Source organism: Calliphora vicina, chromosome 4, assembly GCF_958450345.1.
Source record: "Calliphora vicina chromosome 4, idCalVici1.1, whole genome shotgun sequence".
NCBI classification, from domain to species: Eukaryota; Metazoa; Arthropoda; class Insecta; order Diptera; family Calliphoridae; genus Calliphora; species Calliphora vicina.
In genome coordinates, this window is record NC_088783.1 from 117,535,326 (window position 1) to 117,545,017 (window position 9,692).

Below are 9,692 nucleotides of genomic sequence, written 5' to 3' on the forward strand. Positions count from 1 at the left end.
AATTTCTCCAGTTATCGATAACTGTGAACATTTTCTATAAAAATTTCTTCAGTTATCGATAACTGTGAAAATTTTCTATAAAAATTTCTCCAGTTATCGATAACTGTGAACATTTTCTATAAAAATTTCTCCAGTTATCGATAACTGTGAAAAATTTCTATAAAAATTTCTCCAGTTATCGATAACTGTGAAAATTTTCTATAAAAATGTCTCCAGTTATCGATAACTGTAAAAAATTTCTATAAAAATTTCTTCAGTTATCGATAACTATGAAAATTTCTATAAAAATTTCTCTAGTTATCGATAACTGAAAAGTTTCTATAAAAATTTCTCCAGTTATCGATAACTGTAAAAATTTTCTATAAAAATTTCTCCAGTTATCGATAACTGTGAAAATTTTCTATAAAAATCTCTCCAGTTATCGATAACTGTAAAAATTTTCTATAAAAATTTCTTCAGTTATCGATAACTGTAAAAATTTTCTATAAAAATTTCTTCAGTTATCGATAACTGTAAAAATTTTCTATAAAAATTTCTCCAGTTATCGATAACTGTGAAAATTTTCTATAAAACTTTCTCCAGTTATCGATAACTGTGGAAATTTTCTATAAAAATTTCTCCAGTTATCGATAACTGTGAAAATTTTCCAAACAAAAAGTCCTTAGTTATGGTAACTATGACAATTTTATCTAGAAATGTTTAACTGAAAATTTTCTAAAAAAAATTTACTCAGTTATCCATAACTTTAAAATTTTTATTAAAAAATGTTCTCTAAAATAAAATTTTCTAAAAAATTTTAGTTATCGATAACTTTGAAAATTTTAATTTTCAATAAAAGTTTCCTTAGTTATCGATAACTTTGAAATTTGTCTAAAAAAATTCATAATTATCGATAGTTTTTAATAGTTGTAAAAATTGTTCTGTAGTTATCGATAAAAAAAATCTTTAGTTATCGATAACTTTGAAAATGTCCTAAAATAATTCATTAACTATTGAAAACTTTTAAAATGGTTTAAAAAAGTCAATCATTTTAAATAAGTGTCTATAAAAATTTCTTAATTATCGAAAGTTTTTAATAGTTCTAAAAAATGTTCCTTAGTTATCGATAACTTTGAATATTTTATATAAAAGTTTCCATAGAAATCGATAGCTTTGAACATTTTCTAAAACAAAAATTCCTTAGTAATCGATAAGTTTAAAATTTTCCAAAAAAAATTTCCTCAGCAATCGATAATATTGAAAATTTTCTAAATTTTAAAAATTTCCTAACAATTTTCTAAAAAAAATATTAAAAATTTTGGATAATATATATTTATCTACCTATTGTAGTTACCTAGAAAATTTCTTGAAATGTTTTTTATTAGATTAAGGTCAATACTGCGGGTCTTGAAAAGTTTTCTGAATATCTAAAGTTTATATAGTTTTGAACTGAGTTTGCTTTAGCTATAAAAAGTTAGTAAATAAATGTTTCAAATAAATAAAGATGAAATAAATATTTTAAAACTTTTAAATAAATAAAATAATTTAAAATAAAGATTTTTTTTCAAAAAAAATCTTAAAATAAAGTTAGAAAAAATAAAAATTTCGTTTTGTGCTAGGGGGGGAATGATGGTGGTGGTTTGGGGGAATTTTTGTAGTTTATGTTGCACTTAATAAATACTTGGAGAGATTTTTAAATAATTTAGTTTTGAATTTAGTTCAAAATTTAAGTATAAAAGCCTTTTTGTAAAAGTTTTTTAGCTGGATTTAATATGAGTTTGTTTTGGTGTTTTTTTTTTAATCTAAAAAGATTTTGTTTAAAAGGGAAGGAAGGGAATTTTAAGAGATTTCTAAAATGTTTTTTTCTAAATACTATAAGCTTAATAATATTAATATATAAATGGTTGTATAATAATGAAAGCATCAATGCCTTTTTTGTTTTAGAACTTACTACTTTTTTTGTTGTTTCTTTTTTGTTTTGTAAAATGCTTATTTAAAATATTTGATGCTATGTAACGATTATTTCTTGTTCAGTATCAATTAAAGAGGCCATAAAATACTGATCTAATTGGTTGTCATTGGTGTTCGATGTTGCTGAGGGCACCAAAAACATATTGGTGGTCTCATTGGTCACTAAATTCAAATCATGTTCACTAGACACCAAACCATTTAATGCCAAAGCATTCGAGTTTGTTGCCTCATGAGCAGCTGTAGCAAATATGTTACACAATTGATCATGATGATGATGATCAACATCATCATCCACCATTAGATTGTGGTTAGAAATGGAAGTAGAGTTGGTATTTAAATTAGTACATTTTGTGGGTGTTAAACAAGATGTTGAAGCTGCTGTAATGGATGCTGTTAATAATGAAGTTGTAGGTGATAGAGATGATGAGGGCGATGAGACTGATGATAAGCTTGTTAGAGATGTTTGTGTTTGCAGTTGATTACTGTTTATTGCAGCATTTAAAGTTTGAGATGATGATGTGGGTGGCAGTTGTGGTGAAGTTTTTGCTAATTGCGTTTGTTGTTGTTGTGTTTGTTGAGTATTAAGTAAATTAAACGAGATTTGTGTAATATCATTGTTATTATTAAGTAATTGAGATTTATAATAGTTATCAGATTCACCAGCCAATTCTACATCAATTTCGGCCCGATGTATTTTACGTAAATGAGCTGTAAAACGGAAACAAATTTTTGTATAGACTTTTTTTATGCCAAAAATAAATAAAAACAAATCTTACCTGTTAATTTTTGCCGGGTAAATTGCTCATGACAATATTCACAGGACAATAAACGATGTTTGTGACGTATGTGATCATTTAAAGCCTTTTCATTTTTACACGCATAATCACAACCATCTTCGGTGCAATGCACATTGATTTCTAAACAAACACAAAGAAATAAGACGATTAAAAAGGCACATTTTTACAAAAAGTAGTAAATTTTTTAAAAAAACGTGTTTAATTTTTAATAGATATTTTAAAAATATTGATTTCATAAATTTTAAAAATAGTAGTAGAAATACTACTTTTTTTAAAAAGTATTAAATTTACTATTTTTTTGTAATTAAAATATTTCTTTTATAAATTAACTTTGTGAAAACACAATTTTTATTAAAAATTTTCCTATAAGTAAAAAATTATCTACTACTTTTTTAAAAAATGTAACAAATTCATTAAAATTTTGTATTAAATTTGTTAAACGTTTAATAGAGATTTTAAAAATAATGATTTGAAAAATTTTAAAAATAGTAGTAGAAATACTACTTTTTTTAAAAAGTATTAAATTTACTAATTTTTTGTAATGAAAATATTTCTTTTATAAATTAACTTTGTGAAAACACAATTTTTATTAAAAATTTTCCTATAAGTAAAAAATTATCTACTACTTTTTTAAAAAATGTAACAAATTCGTTAAAATTTTGTATTAAATTTGTTAAACGTTTAATAGAGATTTTAAAAATACTGATTTGAACAATTTTAAAAATAGTAGTAGAAATACTACTTTTTAAAAAAGTATTAAATTTGCCATTTGTTTTTAATGAAAATTATTCTTTTATAAAATAACTTTGTAAAAACATAATTTTAATCAAAAATTTTCTTATGTATAATGAATTATCTACTACTTTTTTATAAAATGTAAAAAATTGATTAAATTTTTTTATAAAACCTGATAAATGTTTAACAGAGATTTTAAAAATATTGATTTCATCAATTTTAAAAATAGTAGTAGAAATACTACTTTTTTAAAAAAGTATTAAATTTACTAATTTTTTGCCATTAAAATATTTCTTTTATAAATTAACTCTGTGAAAACACAATTTTTATTAAAAATTTTCCTTAGTATAAAAAAATAATCTACTACTTTTTTAAAAAATGTAACAAATTCATTAAAATTTTGTATTAAATTTGTTAAACGTTTAATGGAGATTTTAAAAATATTAATTTTATCAATTTTAAAAATAGTAGTAGAAATACTACTTTTTTTAAAATATTATTTTTTTTTTAGTTTTTTTTAAAGAATATAAATCTTTTAATAATTTAATTTATGGAAACACAATTTTTCTTTAAAATTTTCTTATAAGTACTAAATTTTCTACTACTTTTTTTAGAAATATAATAAAATTAGTAAAATTTTGTACTAAATATGTTAAATATTTAACAGAGATTTTAAAAATATTGATTTCATCAATTTTAAAAATAGTAGTAGAAATACTACTTTTTTAAAAAAGTATTAAATTTAGTAGTTTTTATAAAGAATATAATTCTTTCAAAAATTTAATTTATGTAAACCCAATTTTCCTTAAAAATTTCCTATTTAGTACTAAATTATCTACTACTTTTTTAATAAAAATAAGTAAAATGTCATTAAATCTCACCTGCATGAAATAGCATATGATCTCTTAGATCTTTCTTATAGCCAAAAGATTTACCACATTTATCGCATGAAAACGCCTTGATATTCAAATGGGCCACATTTACATGCTGCTTCAATTCGAAAGTGGTGCGGCAACGCATCACACACTGTTCGCATTGAAAGGGTCGTAAACGAGCGTCATGTGTATTTAAATGTTTGTCCAGTTGTGACCTCAAGTGGAAACGTCTGGGGCAATGGAAACAAGGAAATACACCCTGACGCTGAAGTTTACGACGCTCCTGTTTGTTGCACGTGGTATACAAACAATTGCCGTTCTTATCGCGACCCAAAATCAAATGATTCTGTAACTTTAGCAACGTTTTGAAACCCTCATTACAATTCAGACAAGTGTGTTGCAGCTCAGTGGGCGAGTTGTTGGATGATGACGATGCTGTGGATGAGTTGTTATTGTTATTATTGTGATTTTTTGCCAAGTCTGGATGAAATTTATTCATGTGTCGTTGTAGAAAAACATGCGAAGAAAAACCTTTATAGAATAGAACAATAGTGGCAAAATGAAAACAGAAACAAAAATCATTTTAATTGCAATTTATACCTTTATGGCAAAATTTACACTTGAGAGGGGCCTCAGCACTATGTTGTTGATATTTATGACGTTTTAGCTCATAGTCATCGACAAAACCTATTAAACACAAGGTTAATTTAATGAACAATAAAGCAATGTAATCGATATTTGTTGAATAGAAAAAACAACAGTTTTTTTTAATGAGATTTCTTGATTTCACTTACTGGCTTTGCATATGTTGCATGTGTGCGCGCACTGTACTTCGGCCTTGTGCATCCTTTGATGAGCTTCCAAGTTGGCTTTTCTCATAAATGTACGTTCACACAAACGGCACTTGAAATGCTTGATGCGTTCGTGATGACGCTGATGCAAGCGAAAACGATAGAGTGGTGTATTGGGGAATTTCTCCTTGCAGTGTTGACACTCCCAGTCGCCAACATATTGGCAATTGTATTGATGCACATCCGTGGAACCTTTCAAACGTTTCTGGCAATAGTTACACGTTTGTATCTCGGTGATTTTGTGTATAAGTCTTACGTGATTGTCACGCAACAATTGAGTCTTGTACGATTGTGGGCATTTGGGGCAAGTGTAGGGGCGATTGGGGTCGTGTATGTCGAAGAAATGCTGCGAGAGAGCATCTTCATTGGGGAAGACAAGATGTTCGATGGGTCCAGTTTCGGGACAGAAGCAATAATGGCAAGCATAAGATTGACCCTTTAAACGGGCATTCATGTCAGAGTCGTCGCATTCAATGTCGGAGTTGGTGTCCTCGCGATTTAAGAATGTTATTGTGGTATTTTGATAGTCTGGAAAATGAAAAATTATGAAATTTTAACACAACTTCGGAATTTTCTTAAAATTATTGATAATTTTGGAAATTTGTATAGAATTTTTTTTTAATTATCGAAAATTTTATAAAACGTTTTTGTAGAAAATCGATAAATTTGATATTATTTTTTGAAAATTTTTGGAAATGTCAAAGTTTTCGATAAATGTGGATATTTTATGAGAAAATGTTTCAAGTTATCGATAACTGGAGAAACTTTGTTACAAAATGTTCAAAGTAATCGATAACTATGGAACTTTTTAGAGAAATTTTTCAATGTTATCGATAAATATGGAAATTTCTAGAGAAATTTTTAAAAGTTATCGATAACTGTGGACATTTTTAAAAGAAAAAATTATCGATAGCTAAAGAAATTTATAGAGAAAGTGATAAAAATTAACGATAAGCTAAATTTGTATAAAATTTTTTCCAAGTTATCGATAACTGGGGAATTTCTAGAGAAAATTTTCAAAGTTATCGATAACTAGGGATTTTTTTTTAATTTTTAAAGTTATCGATAGATGGAGATTTCGTTAGAAACTTTTCAAAGTTATCGATAACTTGGTAAATTTTTAAAGAATATTTTCCAGTTATCGATAACTGGAGAGCTATTCAGAGAGAATTTCAAATGTTATCGATAACTATGGAAATTTCTGGAGGAAACTTTTTAAGTTATCGATAACTGCAAAACATTTTTCAGAAAGTTATTATAGTTATCGATAAAGAAAATTTGCAAAGTTATCGATAACTGGAGAGCTATTCAGATAGAATTTTCAAAGTTATCGATATCTATGGAAATTTCTGGAGAAAATTTTCAAAGTTATCGATATCTGGAGAAATATTTAAAGAAAATTTTAAAAGTTATCGATATTTTGGGAAATTGTTAAAGAAAATTTTCAAAGTTATCGATATCTAGAGAAATATTTAGAGAAAATGTTCATAGTTATCGATAACTATGGAAATTTCTGTAGAAAATTTTCACAGTTATCGATAACTGGAGAAATTTTTTGCGAAAATTTTCAAAGTAATCGATATTTTGGGAAATTTTTAAAGAAAATTTTCAAAGTTATCGATAAGTGAAGAAATATTTAGAGAAAATTTTCAAAGTTATCGATAACTTTGAAATTTTTTTTTAACAATTTCCCAAAATATCGATAACTTTGAAAATTTTCTCAAAAAATTTCTCCAGTTATCGATAACTGTGAAAATTTTCTACAGTTATCGATAACTTAGAAGATTTTCTCCAGAAATTTCCATAGTTATCGATAACTATAAAATTTTCTCTAAATATTTCTACAGTTATCGATAAGTGAAGAAATATTTAGAGAAAAGTTGCAAAGTTATCGATAACTGAAAAAATTTCTTTAGTAACTTTTCAAAAATTATCGATAACTAAGGGAATTTTTAAAGATAACTGGAGAAATATTTATATAAAATTTTCAAAGTTATCGATAACTATGAGAATTTCTGGTGATAACTGGAAAATTTCCGAGAAAAAATTTATAACGAGAAATTTCTGTAGAAATGTTCAAAGTTATCAAGAACTAGAAACATTTTTATAGACAATTTATGAAATTAACAATAACTATGGAAATTTCTGAAAAATTTTTCTAAAATATCGATAACTGACAAATTTTGTAGAGAAATATTTAGAGAAAATTTTATAGTTATCGATAACTATGGAAATTTCTGGAGAAAATCTTCTAAGTTATCGATAACTGTAGAAAATTTTCACAGTTATCGATAACTGGAGAAATTTTTTGAGAAAATTTTCAAAGTTATCGATATTTTGGGAAATTGTTAAAAAAAAATTTCAAAGTTATCGATAACTTTGAAAATTTTCTCTAAATATTTCTTCACTTATCGATAACTTTGAAAATTTTCTTTAAAAATTTCCCAAAATATCGATTACTTTGAAAATTTTCGCAAAAAATTTCTCCAGTTATCGATAACTGTGAAAATTTTCTACAGTTATCGATAACTTAGAAGATTTTCTCCAGAAATTTCCATAGTTATCGATAACTATAAAATTTTCTCTAAATATTTCTACAGTTATCGATAAGTGAAGAAATATTTAGAGAAAAGTTGCAAAGTTATCGATAACTGAAAAAATTTCTTTAGTAACTTTTCAAAAATTATCGATAACTAAGGGAATTTTTAAAGATAACTGGAGAAATATTTATATAAAATTTTCAAAGTTATCGATAACTATGAGAATTTCTGGTGATAACTGGAAAATTTCCGAGAAAAAATTTATAACTTGAGAAATTTCTGTAGAAATGTTCAAAGTTATCAAGAACTAGAAACATTTTTATAGACAATTTATGAAATTAACAATAACTATGGAAATTTCTGGAAAATTTTTCTAAAATATCGATAACTGACAAATTTTGTAGAGAAATGTTTTAAATTTCTCGAAAAAATTGTCAAAATTATGAAAATTCCTAAAGAAAATTTCTAAAATTCTCAATTTTTTGTTTTTCACTTACCATTCCTCCCTCTCATTCCATAATTATTACCACAATATGGTTGTTCAATTTCCTTTTTAATATGCTGTTCCAACTTTATGGTCATTGTGTTGCCAGCAGCACTAGGCTGTTGATCTCCGCTTAAATTAGGTCTTTGCTGCTGTTGTTGTTGTGTTAATTTGGTTGTAGTTGGTATAATACTGCGTTGTAACATATCTTCGAGATCTTGTTTAATGCTAATTTCCTCAGCGCCGCCTGTCTTCTCCTGGAGAATCTCATTCATCATGGACGTACTATCAGTCTCAACTAATGGCAGTGTAACCGTTGAGGGTGGTTCGGCAGTCTCAAATGTAAATAGGTTTTGTGACGGTAAAAAGCCCAATTCTTGGGAGGTATCTGCTGCTATAAGATTGCTATCCAGCAAAGTGGAGGAGGTATCCATTAGAGCAGAATTGTCGAAATGTGAGAATTGCTGATCAAAGACGGGAAAATCATTGAGAGACACATCCGATTGTGTTAAATTTACGGAAGAAACTAAAACATTGTTTCTGGAATCTAACACCACACTGCTGCCCGACTCATAATTACCCATTAAGGGCAAGGGAGGCTCGGAATTTTTAATAACATTTTGTTGCTCGTTATCATCAGTTGTTGTGTTTTGTTGCATTAATGTCTCAATTAGCTTTTCCTGTGAGGCCTCACATTCCTTACGAAACGCCTCAATGCTGCAGAATTTGGCAAAACAATTTGCACAGATGCGTTGTGGCAGCCCATCATCGGGTTGGATTTTCAATTGCCACTGGCGTATTTCGTTTTGTATGAAATCAAGTTCTGGCTGAAATTCTTCATTGGGTTGGAAGATATTGATAAAATCCATTTCTTGTAGGGGAAAACAGGTTACACAAATACGACATGCTTCCAATTGTTCCAGTTGATCCATAACTCCATTTATTTTACAAGTTTTTTTTTTGTAAAAATTACAGATTTTTATCAATTGGTATCAAATTCTTTTTTTGTTCTCATTAAAACACTTTGTTTATGACATTTGTTTGGTTTTTCTTTCTTTTTTTGTTGTTGTTTATTTAAAACTTGTTTATGTACATTTGTTGTTTTTGTTTTAATTTCATTTTATGCTCTTCTTGTTTAATAAATAATTTTTTTTCACACACTAATAAAATTGTTGTTGCTGCAAAATATATAGAAAAAGAATTTTACACTGATAATGACGATTGATGATAAATGCGCAAAACAGCTGTTACAACAACAATAATTTTGCCATGACAACTCTGTTTTGCTTTGTTTAACTGATAAGGCAGGGTTGTTTAATTTAGTAGTAGTGGGATTTCTGTGGTTGTTGGTATTTGTATGTAGAGTATTGCCAGATGTGATTGAGGGAAAAAACGGTTATATTTGAATATTTAATGGATTATGTTCTGAAAGAGTGAAAAATGGGGATTTGAGGAAAAAA

The 9,692-nt window shown here is 26.7% G+C and overlaps 1 protein-coding gene across 1 annotated transcript; it reads right to left on the minus strand.

Annotated features, from left to right (window-relative positions):
- Positions 1 to 1,956: 1,956 nt before the first annotated feature.
- LOC135956839 (zinc finger protein 23-like) lies at positions 1,957 to 9,439 on the minus strand. The gene is made up of 6 exons (XM_065507435.1): positions 8,246 to 9,439; positions 5,152 to 5,736; positions 4,958 to 5,044; positions 4,364 to 4,888; positions 2,727 to 2,867; positions 1,957 to 2,658 (listed from the first exon to the last, which is right to left on the minus strand). The coding sequence occupies exons 1-6, from the start codon at positions 9,162 to 9,164 to the stop codon at positions 1,988 to 1,990; spliced, it is 2,928 nt and encodes a 975-aa protein (XP_065363507.1). The 5' UTR covers positions 9,165 to 9,439; the 3' UTR covers positions 1,957 to 1,987.
- Positions 9,440 to 9,692: the final 253 nt, after the last annotated feature.

Excerpts from the sequence above, each read along its gene's own strand:
- LOC135956839 (XM_065507435.1), bottom strand. The coding sequence starts at position 9,164 with ATGGATCAACTGGAACAATTGGAAGCATGTCGTATTTGTGTAACCTGT. Across the intron at positions 5,045-5,151 it reads ATGCAACATATGCAAAGCCA|GTTTTGTCGATGACTATGAG; the intron begins GTAAGTGAAATC and ends TGTGTTTAATAG. Across the intron at positions 2,868-4,363 it reads TCATATGCTATTTCATGCAG|AAATCAATGTGCATTGCACC; the intron begins GTGAGATTTAAT and ends GTGTTTGTTTAG.